The sequence below is a fragment of the Protomyctophum parallelum genome, assembly GCF_964188405.1.
Source record: "Protomyctophum parallelum genome assembly, chromosome: 5".
Classification (NCBI taxonomy): Eukaryota; Metazoa; Chordata; class Actinopteri; order Myctophiformes; family Myctophidae; genus Protomyctophum; species Protomyctophum parallelum.
The window spans coordinates 26279986-26299982 of NC_139702.1; the positions used below are offsets into that span (position 1 = coordinate 26279986).

The 19997-nt window shown below is 41.5% G+C and overlaps 1 protein-coding gene and 1 long non-coding RNA gene across 2 annotated transcripts in view; one reads left to right on the forward strand and one right to left on the reverse strand.

Annotated features, from left to right (window-relative positions):
- The first annotated feature begins 42 nt into the window (after positions 1 to 42).
- On the forward strand, positions 43 to 1146 carry LOC310858692. The gene is made up of 3 exons (XR_014569223.1): positions 43 to 105; positions 812 to 827; positions 1048 to 1146. It is a non-coding gene; the product is annotated as an uncharacterized lncRNA (long non-coding RNA).
- A 4499-nt stretch (positions 1147 to 5645) lies between these two features.
- The window catches only part of col9a1a (collagen, type IX, alpha 1a), a 34764-nt gene continuing 20412 nt past the window's right edge, over positions 5646 to 19997 (reverse strand). Inside the window, exons 17-32 of the mRNA XM_083764288.1 lie at positions 19317 to 19370; positions 18946 to 18999; positions 18606 to 18659; positions 18456 to 18500; positions 18308 to 18361; positions 18021 to 18074; positions 16811 to 16864; positions 12170 to 12241; positions 11658 to 11693; positions 11495 to 11539; positions 10280 to 10312; positions 9352 to 9498; positions 8497 to 8551; positions 8120 to 8308; positions 7707 to 7784; positions 5646 to 6565 (exon numbers count right to left, since the gene is read on the reverse strand). Coding sequence (XP_083620414.1) covers positions 6360 to 6565; positions 7707 to 7784; positions 8120 to 8308; positions 8497 to 8551; positions 9352 to 9498; positions 10280 to 10312; positions 11495 to 11539; positions 11658 to 11693; positions 12170 to 12241; positions 16811 to 16864; positions 18021 to 18074; positions 18308 to 18361; positions 18456 to 18500; positions 18606 to 18659; positions 18946 to 18999; positions 19317 to 19370 — 1230 coding nt within the window. The 3' untranslated portion in view covers positions 5646 to 6359. The remainder of the gene's footprint in view (positions 6566 to 7706; positions 7785 to 8119; positions 8309 to 8496; positions 8552 to 9351; positions 9499 to 10279; positions 10313 to 11494; positions 11540 to 11657; positions 11694 to 12169; positions 12242 to 16810; positions 16865 to 18020; positions 18075 to 18307; positions 18362 to 18455; positions 18501 to 18605; positions 18660 to 18945; positions 19000 to 19316; positions 19371 to 19997) is intronic.

Here is a 19997-nt window from a genome sequence, read left to right on the forward strand (position 1 = left end):
ACACTTCCTCTTCCTCTCTGCCTCCATATTTCTACGCTCTGATATCAGTTGGAATCTCCATCTTTCTGCTGATCCTGGGCCTGTGTCTCTGGAAGAAGTGCAAAGGTATGTCATTAATGTCCAGGCAGCCATTTAGAGACTTCCCATACACAAGGAATAATCAATGGGGAGCAGGTCATTATTGAGAAATAAACCCTGACAAGGTGATTATTAGACCCCAACGTGAAACAACCTTGATGTAAATGTATGCCCAAGTTAGCAGAAATGTCCACATGCTTTCAGCTTGTAGGAATTATGAAATAAGTAAGCAAGCCTTGCCGAGCCTGTTACTGTAGCGTGAGGCAGCTTGATGTACACCCCCTGGACATGACCCTTGATGCTGAGTGTCAAGCAGGGAGGCACTGGGTCCCATTTCTCAGAGTCTTTTGTATGACCCGGTCGGGGATCAAACCCCGACCTCCCAGTCTCAGGGCGGACACTCTAACCACAAGGCCACTGAGTTGATAGGAGAATTATGAAATGCATCACATTATTTGGGTATCAGTAAGCTAAATATTCAAGGACTACAACTGATACAGAACGCATGCAGCTGCCAGGCTCCTGACTCACAAAAACAGAAGTGAGCACATTACACTAGGTCTAGCAGCCCTTCAGAATAGATTTTAAGATATTGCTGCTTGTTTTTAAAACCCTAAATGGTCAGGCTCCTGCTTAAATATATGTGATCTTTAAGCCATTCGGCTGTGAGCAATGTGAAGCATTAAAGATGTACATACTACTTACTGAATGTGGCCTTTTTTTTCCTTAACAGATCCATGTTGTGTCAAGTAAGTAAAGCATTAATTGATCTTTGTATGTCGGACATGGCTTTAGATTCCATACTCAGTATGTATACTGTGTGTGTGTGTGTGTGTGTGTGTGTGTGTGTGTGTGTGTGTGTGTGTGTGTGTGTGTGTGTGTGTGTGTGTGTGTGTGTGTGTGTGTGTGTGTGTGTGTGTGTGTATATATATATATATATATTATTAAAAAAAATCCCCTTCCTTACAGACCCATTCAGCCTCAGGGAACCAATCAGGGCTCAGCTGGACACCAGCAGACCAATCAAAGTGGGTCTTCTGATGACATGTACTGCCCACTGCGACACGGTCAGTCTTTGAACCAATCATGTTGCTTATTAAGAACACGTCTCAATAGGTTTAAATTAAAATAGTTTAATGTAAAACATTAGCTGGCAATAAGTCCATCACCGTAATGTTTGAAATAAAAATAAACAATTGGTCCACTTAGGCGACAAGAGCGTCTATGAAGTACTGGATCGATCTCATCAGTGATCACGTTCCAAAGGGTACAGTATACTGTTTAAATATATGATCATGTCATACTGTTATTCATTGTTGAGCAAATTGCCAGTAAACAGATAATCACTATATGATTTATTAAACTGGAATGAGAATAATTGAACTCAATGAACCAATTGAGAGATAAAAACACCAACACATTCATCAAACTGTAAAGCTTCTAATCAGATTATTTCAATTTATGTTTCAGTCACACTCATCAAGACCTCAACATGCAGCTGATGCACTTTATGCAAATGTCAGAAACATCAAAGAATCAACATAAGATGAAACTCTTTGATAATGGAAGTGGAGGTAATGCTGAGTGTCTTTCCCCCCCTCAATTAGTCAATTCTTCCCCATCTTTTGGGACTTAGGCACCTTCTCTTTTGCCTAAGTGCCCCTTTTCCCCCCAAAAAAAATAAAAATAATTCCAGGCTGTAAAAATAGCTGTTATCAATATTATATATTTTAATGTTTACATTATCTTTTTTTTGGAAGTGCTCTCTGGGACAGAGTCACATAGACCAGAGAATCACAAGTAGATAGAAGACACCTCTTAACTCACACTTGATGATGGCATTAGCCTAATGGTGGTGTGATACTAGCGAGTTGTTTTTATATCACCTGCTGTTCATGGCCACTATAGTTTCTCATTGTCTAGATCTAGTTGACATTGACTGGTTAATTTTGGTGTGATGTTTTCCAACTTGATCTATTACATTTCAAATGTATGCACATTGCATGAGACCTGATTGGACATGTTGCATTGTTGTTTATTACATGGCAACAGGTGCAATGCCTTTTCTGTGAATTTCCACATCTTGTGACTGTTTGTAATTGTATTAATATAGCGTCTGTTATCCACATATGTCACTGCACACGCACACATGCACGTACAAGTCTAATTGATATCGCACTGTAGTTAAATAAAATAGTTATAATAATGTGATGCATTTGTATGTGACTTTGTTGTATTAATCAGTATGCCAGGAGGTGCAGCTGGCCCTCGGTACCCTTTGAAAAAGGTTTGGACACCCCTGGTCTAGACTAGAGGAACACAACTGCCTGACGTCACGTCACAGGCTCGATCCCCGTTCCTTACGACCTCCGCTGAATGTCAAATGTCAAAACCGCTCTCAAAGGGCACCTACGGACGGCTGCAATTCGAAACTGGCCCCTGTAAAATCGGAATCCCCCCCACCGCCCCCCTTTTCCCCTCACTGTATATGTATCTTTTCCCTTTTTACCTCCTTTATGAATTCCTGTTCTGTTCTTTAACTATATAGAAGTGTCTATTTGTATGTCTCTAAATGTTTTGATGAATTGAACAAGGTGGACCCTGTTGTAAACAAGTGTAATGCTTAATTGGGTCGTCCACTCACAGTTAACAGTCTTTGTATTGAGTTTGTGCTTAAAATGTACTGTAATTCTGCAAACTGTTAATACATTTTTCAATCAATCAATCAAGTCTCACCCCATCTCTCTCTCCCTTTTTCCTGTTCATCTCTGGTGTTCGCTATCAATTAAAGGCAGAAAAGCCAAAATATCTTAAAAAAAAATTATAAACTACTGCGACATAGTATAATGTGCGTCTAATCTTTAAGGTTTTGTTCAGAGATTAGACGGCCAATACTGTCAATATACCATTGTCTTTTGTTACTCAACTCCTATACCTCAACATCCCCATCTTCAAATGAGTCCAATACAGTGACTCCGCTTGGTCCATGGCTGAGTGTATGAACTTTTAACTTATTTTATAGAAACCGCAAAGGAGTTGCAGGCAGGAACTGTTCTGCTTATGAGCAGATTAAGTATGTATGATGTGCATTATAGACATGGGATGCATACTGTAGTAGTTACCGCAATTTATGTCTGTTTTGTTTCTTTGTAGAATGAAAAGTACATCCTATAGTTTTACTTTTGATGCCCTAACCACTGATTGATTGATTGAATACTGTATCAACACGATTACTGACAGTAGGTTTAAACAGATGCTTTTGATACTTACAAGTTTAAAGGGAGCTTAACTGTCTTCCTGCCCTCAATTTATCTTAACTGCAGTGCATATGTATCTGATTCTGAACAGCACAGTACAGTACAGTAATCCCTGAGGTGCCATTACTTCTTTGCATTGACCCAGCAGTGCTGCTCCAAGTGACCACATGGGGGAGCAGTTGGGCGTAAAGTGTGTTGAGAGCAATGAAATGTGACTTGTGTGACATATATCGACATATGTGACATATTTGTCATAGTGCTTTTAATAGTTGACTGTTAACAATGCAAGCATTGTTTATCAAAAAGTATAGTGCAAAGTTTTCATCAAAAAATAAATAAATAAAAATGGTCCACAATACAACCACACAAGACAAGGGCCAAGGCACAGTGAGGCACCAACCTGCACATCGGGAGGGGTTCAGCGTCTTGCTCAAGGACACTTGGACACGAACTCTGGAGGAGCCCGGCCCTGGAATCGAACTATAGCCTAGGAACCTTCCATCCTTGCGGTTCCCATCCGTCTGCTCTACCAGCCTCTACCCCTGAGCTGCCACCCTTTCAAATAAATAAACAATTTATTTTTTAACATGGTGGAATTATGGTTTTGAACAGCAACGTCTTGGAGGCAATTCAGATAGCTCTGAGCTTACCGGTAACTGAGATTGTTTTGGATAGAAGTGAGAGGGAGCAGTCATTTAAAAGCGTTGTCGGAGCAGAGAGAGATAGATAAGGAATTGCAGCATGTTCCTGTCACACTCTGGTCTGAGTGAAGGTAGTGTAGGCCAAAATTGGCACTGAACCAGCTCTCAAAATACTCCCAAAATGCTCAAAAATGGGTCCACAAGAAATGGTCATTCAAACAAAACAAACACAAACGAGGTATTTACATTACAGCCCACTGGCCAGGTTGGCTCTTTCAAGGTCTGCTCTGCTCCCTACAATCCTACGTTGATTGCGGCAGTGGTGCTCGTTATAAAGGCTAGGCCCCTCCCATTTAGACCAAACCAACCCCGGATTGATTCCACAATCGAACCAGTGCATCAATGTCCAGAGACATCACAAATCATTCATAAGTCATAACACACATTTTAAAGTGTCACATACTAGGCCTACTCTATAAATGATTCCCATAATATAATCAAAGTCAAGAGATCTCTAAACACAACCCTCCCACTGTTGGCATGTTCCCCACACCCCATAGCTAGTAGTTGGTAGTTGCGCCCTCCAATGGAGTCAACAGTCAATTAACTTTAATAAAGCATCACACAATATATATATATCGTCAAAATAACAAATATCACTCTGCAATCATAAATAATAATTAAAATGTTAACCATTCAGTCCCAGTGGCAGGTTGAACTGCCACAGTTCCATCAACGTTACACCTTCAGACCTGGTTTGTTGACACTCCGTTCATAGGACTGACCCCTTGGCACAAGAAAGGGAGTAAATTAGACCCCGGCAACTACCGCCCTATTTCTATTCTAAGCTCCATCTCGAAAGTGATGGAAAAAATTGTCTTTGAACAGATTGGAAAGTATCTTGCCACAAATAAATTAATGTACGAGTTCCAATCTGGCTTCAGAACATCCCACTCCACTGACACATGCCTTCTCTATTTGATCGACCACATCAAACACGAGGTGGATGCTGGCAAAATATACAAAAGGCTTTTGACACCGTGAACCACTCCATACTGGTTAACAGCTAAAAGCTATTGGTTTTGATAGCACATCAGTGAGCAGGAAAAAACTGCAGGTCGAAAAGACCCTCAGCTCTGAACTCGGTAGAATCTGCACCTGGCTTGCTGATAACAAACTATCCTTACACCTGGGAAAAACTGAATCCATTCTCTTCGGATCAAATAGTAATCTCAGGCAGATGACTTCTTGGTTAGAGTGGATGACAATATTATCACACGAAAAAATGAAATTACCTATTTGGGGTTCCGTCCTGGAGGCTAATCTTTCCGGTGATAAAATGGCCATAAACGTAATCAAAAAAGTCAATCAAAGAACAAGATTCCTTTACAGGATCTCCTCAACAAAAAACCCTTGAAGACCTTAACAGGAGCCCTCGTACAACGTTTCTTTGACTATGAATGCACCTCTTGGTACCACAGCACCTCAAAGGCCCTAAAAACAAGGCTCCAGACCTCCCAAAACAAACTGGTCAGGCTCCTACTTGGCCTCACCCCCTGAACCCACCTCACCCCTGCCCACTTTGACAGGCTGGAATGGCTTAGGGTCGACGACAGAGTACATCATCTTGTGGCTTTTCTTTTGATTCTTCCATACAAAACATGCAAACGGTTATCAAAATGTGTTTATTTCCTCTTTTGTACAACTTGATACCACGTCGGACCTTGATATAATAAATAAAAATGTCATATAAAACTGTTAGATAGGTTTTCAAACAATGCTGCCCTCCAAAAAAAAAGAAAAAAAAAAAAGACACAGCAGTCAGCATTACAAAGAATTCAAAATATCCTACCTAGACTGAGGGGGAAAAAGCACAGGGCTTGTTGAGTGGATAAGCAAAGATGGTCACAAACAATTGTAAGTTATCCAGCACAGTATAATTTGCAAATTAATTTCATATTGACACATTTACATGAACACACGCACAGTACATTTTTCAGACTTTGCCACATTGTTTCATTTTGCTTTCACTGTAGGGGAGGGACAGGTAGGTTGTATGTTAACATAGATTAGAGTACCCATTTTGATGATGAACTGATTATTTATAATTTTACACAGATGATAATGTTGAGGTAAAAACTATTTGTCATTCAGTGGAGCACTGTTATGGTTTGTATACATTTATGTTTTTTATAGAGGGTCGAACAACCCCCACAGAAATGGCAATGATTGAAAATTGTATATGTTCCAAATGAATGAAAAAACAGACAAATCGCAATGGACAAATCTTTCCTGGAGTGATATTTTCTCCATTAGTCTCTCAGTTGCCTCCTCCCCCCGGGGGCCTTCCCTTTCAAGTCCTGGGGTCCATCTTAGGCCCACTTCACATCTCATTGGGGCCCTTCGTGCCAGAATCCTTGGCAGACACCCCCGACGCCACCATGGGAAGGATGCACTGTGACGATTCACAATAGCCGTTAATTCCTTGAGCCCCGGGAGGACCGGGAACGCCTGGAACTCCGGGAACGCCGCGCGATCCCCTCGCTCCGTCACGGCCGTCTGTGCCATAGGCTGGTCTGCCAGGATCACCTGAAAAAAGTTAAAATAAAAATGAGGTCCAGTTAGATTCAAAACGGTACAAATTGCACATTGTCCCACAGGATATTGCTTACACCCCCACATGAGGAACACCATATCGTCACTGGCAGGTGGAAACCATCATGTGTTCAAAACTGTTGCTTTTCAGGAGACAAATTCCGATGCCTGAAGAAGGTCCGGAGGGACCGGCGTAACGTTACCTTATTAAAAGAAAAAAACTCTTGTACCGATACACAGTGTGCGGGTGTATTTTCATTCCTTTCATTCATGTCCACTGGCCTACGCACCTGTGCATACGCGTGATTTCTAGGTGTGCGAAAGCTTTTTCCGACAGGAGACAAATAAAAAAATAGCTAAAGTAGCAGATCTACAAGCTCAAAACGTGTCACTTCACACCGCATTTCGAGCTTCTTCAACCTTTGATACTTTTCTGTGACGCTCAGCTGTAGTATGATAAAAATAGGAGAGTTAATTTACAAAAAAACACAAAAGGTTTGATGGAGATAAGGGGGTTCTGCCCAACAGACACAAACATTTACCTGGTAGACCAGGTGTGCCAGCCTGCCAGGTGCTCCCTTAACGATGTATTTACCTGGTAGACCAGGTGTGCCAGGTGTTCCCTTAACGATGTATTTACCTGGTAGACCAGGTGTGCCAGGTGCTCCCTTAACGATGTATTTACCTGGTAGACCAGGTGTGCCAGGTGCTCCCTTAACGATGTATTTACCTGGTAGACCAGGTATGCCAGGTGCTCCCTTAACGATGTATTTACCTGGTAGACCAGGTATGCCAGGTGCTCCCTTAACGATGTATTTACCTGGTAGACCAGGTATGCCAGGTGCTCCCTTAACAATGTATTTACCTGGTAGACCAGGTGTGCCAGGTGCTCCCTTAACGATGTATTTACCTGGTAGACCAGGTGTGCCAGGTGCTCCCTTAACGATGTATTTACCTGGTAGACCAGGTGTGCCAGGTGCTCCCTTAACGATGTATTTACCTGGTAGACCAGGTGTGCCAGGTGCTCCCTTAACGATGTATTTACCTGGTAGACCAGGTGTGCCAGGTGCTCCCTTAATGATGTATTTACCTGGTAGACCAGGTGTGCCAGGTGCTCCCTTAATGATGTATTTACCTGGTAGACCAGGTGTGCCAGGTGCTCCCTTGGGCCCTCTTGCTACGGGCCCTCTGTCGCCTCTGTCACCGGTGTCACCTGTGGACAATAAATATGATTAGAAAGGTGTTACTATCCATAAACTATCTATACTATCTATCTATACTAAACTATCTATCTATACTAAACTATCTATACTATCTATAAAGGTGTTACTATCCAGGCAGAATCATTTGTCACACCTCAGATACATAACAACCCTTAGTTGACCAGGGTCTCCCAAGTCCGTTCCTTTATTCCAATGTGCAAAAGCTCACAATGCATCGCATTGCGATACGTTGTGAGCTTGTAGATCTGCAATCAGAAGGATGTACAGTTCCATGAGGACATGTTGTGAAAAGATCTGATTCTGCATCTGAACCCTATAATCTCACCTCTCTGTCCTTTGCGACCCAGCAGCCCCGGTGGCCCCTTGAGACCGGGCAGTCCTCTTGTTCCGGTATGTCCAGGGAAACCGTTCTCTCCGGAAGAGCCCGGAGGTCCAGGCGGACCTGGCGGACCTGGCAGGCCAGACATGCCTTCTTCAGGCCTGCTCAGGCTGGCTGCTAGCTGGGCCAGCTGCTCTGTGACACAGCAACACATTTTCCCCGCTTATAGGCCTACATTTGAGGCATTTGGCTGACACATTAATCCACAATTGCAGTGAATTCGGCTGTAGCATAACGTCACTACTCATTGGAAAACAAAATGTCTTATCCAGGGTGACCTGCTAAAAGTATGAAATATGAAGATGACTGACACTTAGGCCTACCTTGCATTACCCTCATGCAAACTTGTTTGACGTGTGTATCTGTTGGCATCTTGCCCTGTTAGAACAAGGATTTGGTAAGTACAGAGAAACCACATTGTTCACAGCATCAACATAAGCCTATGGTTTGGCCTTTCTAGCAGTAGCTCGCTTCCTCATATCTTAAAGATATGTAAGGTCTTTTTTCGTGTGACATTTGCCACTAAAACCCGGCCTATGCTAGTGTTTCTCAAAGTGGGGCGGGCGGAAGCAAGGTGCTTCCAGGGGCAAATCTGTTGGCATCTTGCCCTGTTAGAACAAGGATTTGGTAAGTACAGAGAAACCACATTGTTCACAGCATCAACATAAGCCTATGGTTTGGCCTTTCTAGCAGTAGCTCGCTTCCTCATATCTTAAAGATATGTAAGGTCTTTTTTCCTGTGAGATTTGCCACTAAAACCCTATGCTAGTGTTTCTCAAAGTTGGGCGGGCGGAAGCAAGGTGCTTCCAGGGGCAAAAAACACTTTTGGGGTTTTTTCGTAAATCAATGGCCTACTGCTTGATCATACAACAGCACACAAAAACATCAAAAGTACCAGATCTGCAAGCACGAGACGCAGCACAACGTGACATGTTTTGAGCTTGTACATCAGCTATTTTTTAAAATGTTTAGAAAAATCTTGAAATGTTTGAATAATAATAATCTGGGGGTCCCTGGCACAAAACACTTTCTAGGGGGTGTACGGCCAAATACATATATCATTTTAGGTGTCTTTGTCACAAACAAGTTTGAGAACTACTGATTTTAGAAGGCATTTGTATGGTTTAATGAAGTATTCAATCAATTGGGGAGTTTCTTTTCATTGCAGTGTGCCTTACCGCTGGCCCCTGTTGTCCTGGCACCCCTGGAAGCCCCCTGTCTCCCTGCATGCCCCGTGGTCCAGGCAATCCTTCCTTGCCCTCTTTCCCTTCTTGGCCTCTGCCTCCCTCGGGTCCTTTGTTTCCTGTCTCTCCTGGTGGGCCTGTCTGGAACAACACAGTGAGTGGGTTTACATGCAACACAAAATGCCACCATTCTGCAATGCTGGCAATGATTTGATTGAAGTATTTTCATGCGTAGAATTGGTGTGATGATTATGGCAATAACCTGCATATACAGTATATGTTTTCAGACAGGCGCAGACCGCCGCCTTGACGTATGATGTTCGTCATTTGGTTTTTCAGTGTTTGCGATAGAGGGTGCTTTTCGCAACCTGTGAGTGATCCTAGCGCTTCCGAAGAAGTCAGTACACCCGGAAATATAACGTGAACTAAATAAAATTCAGCCGGTCCAGTCTAATGTTATAGGATCTATAAAAATTAAAATGTTCTCTGCTTTCATTTTTGGTGAAAACAGAACATGGAAGTGACACACGTTTCCCCCCCGATGAAAGTAGAGACTCTCTGCTTTCATTTGAGATATTTGGTGTTTACATCGTTCGTCATAGCACAAAATATTCTGTGGGCCTTGAAATATTAGTAAAAACCCTACAAAACGCTGGCAAGGCCTGCAATGGGCTATGTAAAAACTCTGGCAGTTAATGATTAAAATGTTTTAAAAAAATGATCATAAACAAGGGACCGGTTTTGTACATACAAGGTTTCCCACACGACAACAAAGATAGATAGCATTTTCAGTTTCATAAAACAGGATTTAGAAGGCATACCGTATGTAGAATTGGCCTCAGGTTTTAATGGGTTAAAAAATGTACACTAATAAAAAATAAATACTACAGTAGTCAAATAGGCTTTTTTGTGCTGAACATACCGATCCTTTTTCTCCTGGTTCCCCCTCATCCCCCTGGAAAGGATTAGACAGACAGACACATAGCATGATATACTCTGCAATGACACATAGCATGATATACAACAAAGTTCAAAGCAACCAAAGGTATGGCTCCCCCATATCTTGCAAGTATGATTGAACCCTACAAACGCTCCCGCGCACTCAGATCAGCCAACGCAGGGAAGCTGGAAGTATCCTCACAAAAAATGCTGGGACAACGCTCCACACGTCCCAAACTCTTCTCCCTTCTGGCTCCAAAACTGTGGAATGCACTTCCCATTGCAGTCAGAACTGCAGCATCACTCCCAATCTTCCGCCGTAGTCTGAAAACCCACCTTTTCAGACTCCATCATGGCCCATAGCACTTACCCTACCCCCTTAGATAGCATTTCTGTAGACTTAGATAGCATCTGATACAGACTTATAGCATGTTATGTAGACAGCACTATAATTGCATTGTATGTAGTCATAGCATGCCATAGTACATATGTATAGCATAGTAGTATATATATATAGTTTATATGTATAGTCTCATAATATAGATATTCCACTGTTACTTTCTTAGCTTACGCATGTTTTATGATAAATGCTTTTTTGTGATGTATTCCCATGCTTTTTGTTCTTGCTTAATGTAAATCGCTCTGGATTAAGAGCGTCTGCTAAATGCCTAAATTGTGTAAATTGTAAATTGTAAAGTTAGTGCTACAGTACATAACAAATTCAGTCACTTCAAGTGAGTCAAGCACACAGTGTGATCCACCCTCGATGTACTGCTATACCGTATGCAAAATAGATCTGCAACCACGATTTAAAGCATAAAATTAAGATAATAGTTTTAGTTGAAAAGTAAGCACCGGTAATTGACCATCATATAGGCCTTATAGGGCATTGACCACATAATCACAACATCCCCAGTTTGATTTTGGTGGGAGAGCTGTGTTGCATCATGTTCTTCGCTCTTTCCCCCTCTCTGCCCTCACTTTCCTCTACTATAGTCTCTACTAGCCTAATAAAGTTTAAATAAATTAAATAAAATGAAGAACAACATTTGGTCACATTAGTCACATGATCAAGTAGGGCGTTAATTAACAAAGGGTCACAATGCTAAAACACAGAAGGAATCTGAAAGATTTCGCAGATAAGATGAAAAAGGAAAAAAATAGAACAAAGCACATATTTTCGTGGCCGATCACTCACCAAGTCTCCTCTTTCTCCTGCCGTGCCCTCAGCACCCGCGTCACCCTGAAACACAGGAGAACATGTCACATCTTTGGCAGGGAGTCCCAAAACAGTCAATTCTGAAAGACTATAGACGCATTAGTATATGCGTATATGTATTATTGCATCTTGTAAAACATACTGGTTCTCCCGCGGGACCATCTAGACCGACACCACCCTGCAAAAAGAGAACAGACAACTTGGTGTAACCACTTTATTCAAATTTGATACATTGTCTATAAAATAAAGCAAGCAAGGCAATCGCAACAAGTCACGACTTCCGAGCTCGTACATCTGCTTCAAATTGTTGAATTGTTTTGATTTTAAAATTTTATTACACAAATCTTCTCTTCCCTGGCACAAAATATTCTCAGATGGGGGTCCGCGGCCAAACAAAGAAAACAAGTTTGAGAACCACACCACTGCTCTAGACTAAAGGATTTAAGTGTTTAATCCTTTTTTTTTTTTTTTTTTATCCTAACTTTGGTATTAACGTTTTCTGTAAAAACAATTGAAAAACGTTAACTTCTTTTTTTTTACATAAACATTTAAACTTTGGCTGGGACATATTCATATGCACAAAATATGGGGGTTAATTTTTGCCAATCCATCTAGTATGGTCAATGGTCATTGCACTTTAATGGTTGCTCTTACCCTGTCACCTTGTTGACCAATCAAACCAGCAGGTCCTGGGAGACCTAGAAGACCAATATCGCCTTTACCTCCCTGTATGAACACACAAAACACACACACACACACACACACACACACACACACACACACACACACACTGGGTCACCTGTGTGAAGCTATATGCACCCACCATGACATTGAGCCACCAACCATATTTCCAGAATGAAAATGTGAATGTGTGTGTGTGTGTGTGTGTGTGTGTGCGTGCGTGTGTGTAAGTGTGGGGGTACTGAGTAGGCCTACTGATTGTGGCATCCTGTGGGCAAACCGATCTCAAGCATTCCTAGGGAACAGAGGTCCCTTTCAGGATTTCTCAGATTTTTTCCCCCCTGCCTTGAATCCCCTTTAACTGAAGAAATACTCTTGGTCCCCCCTGGGGCCTTTGTAACAAGAGTTCATTCATCCCCCCCCCCACCCTACAAGTGGATTACTGCATTACCAGAGCCAGAGAGCCAAAGGTTTTAGAAAGACCTGACACTTTTAATATATACATCCAGCACATGGCTCCATTTACCTGCAGCAGATGTTCAAGATATGAGGTCCATCTTGGTCAGTGTTCCCCATGTTGAATGATAAATTATTATTCATAATGATGCACAGGATGATAGATATTTATATACACTTGATGATCGCCTGCTTTATGTCATGGGGAATGGATTTCTAGTTCTATAGTTAACAGGGCCAAGGTGCGGTGGTAATACAAATCAGGTTGGAATTGGGTGAAATAGCTTAGTTTGGCCTAATTTCTTTTTGCTTGTTGGGACTTGAGAAGTGATTAATGATGAAGCACCAGAGGGAAATTAGTGGGTTGTTGTGTAAATATGATTTAGCAATACGTTTTCCATATCTACAGTACAGCATCTTTGGTTTTATCTCTTCACGCTTTTCCAGCGCTGCATGACCCAAAATAATTTCATATCCTTAGATTATTTCCTTTCCTTTCTGCCTGGTTTCCGTTCCCATTATGCAGATCTTTCTCAGGGTTTTTATTATAATGTAGCAGGTTGCATGGTAGACCCATACAATCACAACCTTGTCCTTTTTCATCAACTTGCTGTCAAGCCTTGTATCTTCTCCATATTTCAATGTTTTGTTGTTTCCTGCAAATGAATGCCCCACTTCATCATACGAGAGTGTTACACAAAAGTAGCAAAATAGCTAGAAGCTCACAATGCTTTGTGATGCGACACACTGTGAACTTGTAGATCTCGCAGGATGCATCATTGGTATATTTCCATTTATAAAGCCATTCTTAGTGATTTGCCCCCTTACATTTCCACCAAATTTAATTTGGTAAAAAATGGTCTAAATGTCAGATCAAATGCCTGGCCACGGTGTGTAGAAGTGTCTTGCTTTCTTTGGCCCCTGGTCGTGGAATGACCTGCAATCCAGACTAAAGTTGGCCCCAAAAGTTCCTTTGAGAAGTTTCAAAAGAGTCATCTTAAATGTACAGTCCAACACCTGCACATGTTCGGACGTGTAGGCTACTAGCCTTTGCATAGGCCCTTATATACATTGTTTCCTGTTTTAAAATGTACATCTCTTGCGCCCGGTACCATTGTACACTACGCTTTGCACTTTTTTTGATAACCCTGTTTTTAACCTTCTATGATTGATTATATGTTTTGAACCATGTAGCACTCTGGGGTTCCCTGTGAATGAAAAGTGCAATACAAATAAAATTCATAATTATTATTATTATTCATTGTTGTATACTTTGTATAGGTTTCTTGAGGTATGTCATGGATGTATTTTTTGGCTGTTGTGAAATTTACTGTACTATGTAGCATTGAAGTGTACTTTTGTTTCTGCCTCTTGGCCAGATCACACTTGTAAAAGAGACTAAAAGAGGCTATTTTTGCATTTTTTTTAAGTTAAAGTGAAAGTTGGTTATGTGTGTCTATGGGTTTTATATTGAACCAATGAAAAGTATTAACAATAGCTTGGATCCATTGGAACACGGGTGGTTTAATCCATTTCCTGAAAATTCCTGTTTTTGGACATACAAGGTTTCCAACTTGCTCCTTTAATGTTAAAGAGCTATAAGTAATAATATATCAATATCAACATTTTAATGACATTTTCCTATATTCAGCTATTAGTGTAGATTTTCGTCTTACATAAACATTAAATGAATGGAGAATGTACGTCATATGTGGACGAGTAAAATTTGAGGCAACAGGCATTCTGATTGGCCAGTATGAGATGATGCATGATGATGTACGTACGATGATAAGAGTGCCCCTCCCTTCACACGGGTGTAATTACTAGTATTCAGACAGCCAGCAATGGATTAAACGCCCCCAAACAAGTGTCTCCGTGACACCTCTAGGGGCCGCAGTCTGCATTCAAAGATTTTCCTAGAGCTTTGTCATTGGTCCAACTCCAAACCTTTAAAATCAGCCAACCAATCAGGAAGTGGACAGTGAAATCCCTTGCATTATTCCTCATCTTTGAAGGCAGACCGCAGCCCCTAGAGGTGTCACACCCATGTGAAGTGAGGGGCACCCTTATCATCTACTGCTTCATTGTTAATGGGAATTTGTGTAGGACCAAAATAGTCTACAATGTCTAACGTAAATCCTCCATTCATTGCCAATGCCTTTTATGTTTGTGTTGTCTACATATGACGTAAATTCTTCATTCATTGTCAAGAGGAAATTATTGTTTATGTAGGACAAAATCTACACTATAGCTGAATATAGGAGGGGCTAGCGCCTAGAAAAAGAAAATCATTAAAATGTGGATATAGAGTATATACTTAAAGCTACTTTAAAGCTACTTTAAGTTAATCAAGGCCTCATCCAGGTTACATCTCTTACCTCCTTAGATATGCTCTCATTGTGTTATTCCCAATATATGAAGATCTGGTGTGTCCAAGATGAAGGTTGTCTTCTCTTGTTCATTAGCATAATATCAGGGTACCAAAACACAGCTAGTAGCAGTTCTTCTCTCAACAGATGTAGAGAAGCACAAGGCTCAGAGTGTACAGCACGTATATTCATTCTTACCCTTTATTTTAACCCATTCTGACCTGAGATCAGATTCATACGAGGTTTCCGCCGGACACACACTGGTCTGATGAACCCATTTTGACCTGAGATCAGATTCTAAAAATGTCAGTCGCTCTTCGATTTTTTTCAAAAATAGCAGACCTACAAGCTCGTATCGCGCCACTCGGTGGCGCGATACGAGCTTGTAGATCTGCTATTTTTAAATAGCTAAAGCATGACATGATGCCAACACCAAAATGGGTGCCCGGTCAGAATGGGTTAAAGGACAACTTTAGTTTTTTCCAACCAAGGTTCATGTTTTAGGTTGTTATTAGAGAAAGTAAAAGATGAGTGTTATTTTTTTTTCTTCATTTGCTGCTTTCTTTTGTTTTAGGGATTTTAGCTGTTTTTGACAGGGGGCGGGGGCATTCGAGCATGGGGCTAAATATGTATTTCTTTACGAAATTTGATAGCGATTTCTTTTTTTATTCTTTACTATAGTCCTACTAGACCCCAAGAAATTACATTTGGCCACAAAAGATCACGGGATCTACTGAATGTGTCAAACTGGCATATTGAGCCTATGACATATTGGCTTCCCCCCAGTAGGCTAACTTCACATTCAGTAGATCCTGTGATCTTCTGTGGCCAGATGTAATTTCTTGGGGTCTAGTAGGACTATAGTAAATAATAAAATAATAAATCGCTATAAATTTTGTAAAGAAATACATATTTAGCCCCATGAATGCCCCCGCCCCCCTGTCAAAAACAGCTAAAATCCCTAAAACGAAAGAAAGCAGCAAATGAAAAATAATTAACACTCATCTTTTACTTTCTCTAATAACAACCTAAAACATGAACCTTGATAGAAAAAAAACTAAAGTTGTCCTTTAACCTCATTGGAGAACCAAATGGGTGGCTTCAGCCAGACAATACAACAACATCAGCACCAGAGAGAGAGAGAGAGAGAGAGAGAGAGAGAGAGAGAGAGAGAGAGAGAGAGAGAGAGAGAGAGAGAGAGAGAGAGAGAGAGAGAGAGAGAGAGAGAGAGAGAGAGAGAGAGAGAGAGAGAGAGAGAGAGAGAGAGAGAGAGAGAGAGAGAGAGAGAGTAGACAATCACATGTGTTCATTTCTGTAATTGATCACTTTCAACTGTTCTGATGGAGCAGACTCCAACCATTGGCTCTTCTATGGAGGTTAAAAATATAGTACTTGTTCTGTCACAACTATTGCTGCAGACACCATGCATGCACAATCATCACCGCACCATGAAACATCTCAGAATGTATTTTCAGTTTCAGTTTGGCCGTTTCGCCCCCAACATTCATTCCCAGCATTACCATCTTCCTGGGTCAGTTCATAAGGTTAATAATGGTTCATGTCTGTGATAAATTACAGATATTTACGCTGAAACATGTATCACTATATCTGGTCTGCCCATGTCTAGTCAGTGTCCCTCCATAGATTGGATGTTGACAAGAAAGTGGTGATAGATGAGAGGGTAATTGTCACTGGGATAATCAAGATGCTGTATGAATAATTACTAATCAGTGAATCCTTTGATACCTCTTGGATCCTTCACAATCTCTTCATTCTTCTCATGACTTACCCTGGGTCCTGGTTCTCCCGCGGGGCCTTCATTTCCCCTCGTGCCTCGCTCCCCCTAAAAAGAAGGAATATTTAACTCAGCGAGAGGCTAAAGGGAGAGCTGAGCCTGTCCGCTTGTCATCGTGCCTAATGACGATTAGGACATGGATAACCCTGCTGACTGGAAAACCTTAGGTCACATTCCCACCTAATACTTCGGTAGACTCGATGCGAATGGGCGGAGAAATTGGGATTTTGCATATTTCATTTGCTGCGGTTTGCCTTCACACTGTCATCCGCAGCAATTGGAAACGCAGCAGGGGGGACCTTTTTCAATGTGTTCCATTCATAAAGCCTACACAGTGAAATCTATGGTGATAAAATTATACTCATAACGTGCATGTGTCGTGCCGTCTGGGACTGGAACCCCCCCCCCCCCCCCCCTCTATCTCTCACTATACGCACGCAGCCACGCACTGTTTTTTTGGGCATGGAGGCACAGCGCTGAGCGCACTGATATAACAGACAGCAGCGCAACATGTTTACAAGTTTATCGAGTTGAAAGTCCCTACTCCCCAGTCCCCACACAGTGACAGCACTCCATGTTTACGGCACGCACAGACAGACAGAATATTCTGTAGGCTATAATACACTGCAGTGTTTTTATGTGTTTTCTTAAGCAATTGATTAATGTACTCGTCCTCATTTCGATCAGGGCTTCAGTCTCCTCATTCGACCACGTCTATCCACGGTAACGAGACATCTTTGCGCTGCGTAAAATACGCCTTCTCTGTCTCCAACTGTGTTCAGCTCCTCACCCGCAACATTGTTTGCTTAATTTCCTTTATTTACTGCGGATTGCATTCACACCTGCACCAAATTGTAATCAAGTGCGAAGCGAAGCGAAACCCCCGTTTTTGCTCGGAGTAGAATGCGGTTCTTTGATACGCATTAGGATTCGAATGAGCCTTCACACCTGCCAACCGAAGTGCACTTTCTCACAATGCGCAGCAGGATTCGTTTAAATCGCAGCAAAGCTTTCTAGTGTGAATGTCACCTTACACTAAGCATTCTGTTTTGTTCATGTTCAGATAAAAAATGTTGTGAATTCCTTAAATGTATCTCTGTAATGCAAACTAGAATCTTTGATAGTCTCCTTAAAACAAATCTTATCTGTGCAATAAAAGGCAAAAGAAAAAAGAAAGAAGAAAAGATTGCTGGATCATACTCACAGGTCCACCTCTTGGTCCAGGAGGTCCAACTTCGCCCTGCTCGCCACGTTCGCCCTGTAAGCAAGAGAAATGCTGCCTGACATCTGTGACTATATGGCACATGACATCACACAATATTGTGACTACTAGCCGGTTTTACAAGCTCACAACATGTCGCCCCCCCAACTTAATAGATCGTTTATATAAGGTGTGGTTGGGAACCACTGTGGATGGATGTTTTATCTCTACTACACCACCTGAAACTGAAAGCCTTAATGAAGGTTGTTTGAACTTAGCTCCATACTTACTGATTTCCCTGGAGACCCCATTACTCCAACAACACCTGGGTCCCCAGAAATACCCTGGAGATGAACATATGTACAGTGTTATTATCCACGTTGTACTTTTTATACTTCATACAATGTCATACCTTATTAGCAGAAATGTACGTCATACCCCTTCGCCACTGACGCCTTTTTGTCCAAAAGAACCTGGCAAACCCTACGAAAAGAATCACATTAAGAACACCAGTTGAGTCCAGAAGGCACAGCTTGACACTTGTTGGAGTTTGATCGGAGATGCATTGCAGTCAGAGGTAATACATACAGGAAGTCCTTGGAGGCCGGCATCACCTGGACCGCCATTTTTCCCTGGAATACCCTGTATAATAATAGAAACAATAAGCGTTAGTTGTTTTAACCATTTTATCAAAGGGTTATTGAGCATGTACAGTATACACAGTCAGCACTGTTCTGCTTCGCATGAATAAAATTCAACTATAAAAAATGTTGACCGCTGAGTAGCATCATTGGAGAAAGTGGTCTTAAGTGCCTTGCTCAAAGACCAGGAATCTTCCTCTTCTCAAATCTTTAGACAACCACCAGCACCCATACGCTTATTGCTTGCTTCACAGCCACACCAATCAAATAGTTGAGCAGTACAGTACCTTGGATCCTGGCAAGCCAGGAATTCCCTCACGGCCATCTGGACCGGCAAGGCCCTATTAGAGAATGAACAGAGAAATCTACACAATCTGTGTTTCTTTGACAAATACTGTCTGTCCCAGACAGATACTACAACAACAACAGAACACAAAACTATTTCAACAGCCATTTAGGTACGACAGACATCTAGACAGACAGACAGACAGACAGACAGACAGACAGACAGACAGACAGACAGACAGACAGACAGACAGACAGACAGACAGACAGACAGACAGACAGACAGACAGACAGACAGACAGACAGACAGACAGACAGAACGTTATATGTGTTTTATAACATTCAACACTAACAATTGTGTTGGGTCACTCACAGGCTCTCCTTTGGGCCCTGGAACACCTCTGATTCCAGGTGGACCTCGAGGCCCCTGCAAATCACCAAGCATAAAAAATGAATAACACAGTAAGAACGATTATATCGTCACCGTTGGGTGGAAACCTCATTTCACTGTCATTTATAGCCCTACCTACGTCATCAGACAAGTGTGTCAAGCAAAAGTACTGAAAGTAGTATTTTCACTATTTCTGAAAGACACTCTACAATTAAAACTAGTACATACTCAGAAAATAGGTACATAATACATACATATTTCATGCAATAATCATGCACAAAATCAACTAGAACTTGTTGCACACATGTAGGCCGTAGATGGCCTACTAGTGCAGAAGCAGAGCGTGCAAGTACTGTCGACCGCTACAAACTGTCAAATCTCAGCTTCTCTGTGAAAGAACTTTTGAATTATTAGGTTTAGCTATTTGCTACGTACCTAGTTTTTGGAGGTAAAAAATTGTGTATTGTGAAGTATGGTAAATGTTTATATCTATAAAATAAATACAGTTCTATCGATTAGAAGTGTCCTGGATCCCTTTTTAGTTTCTCAAAGAAAAATAAATCATTGATATCTGATGAAAGAAAATAGTATATAAATTGAAGAAAAAAAATGTTATCACGTATACAGTATAATTATTTATTTTAAATTGTCAATAACATTGCT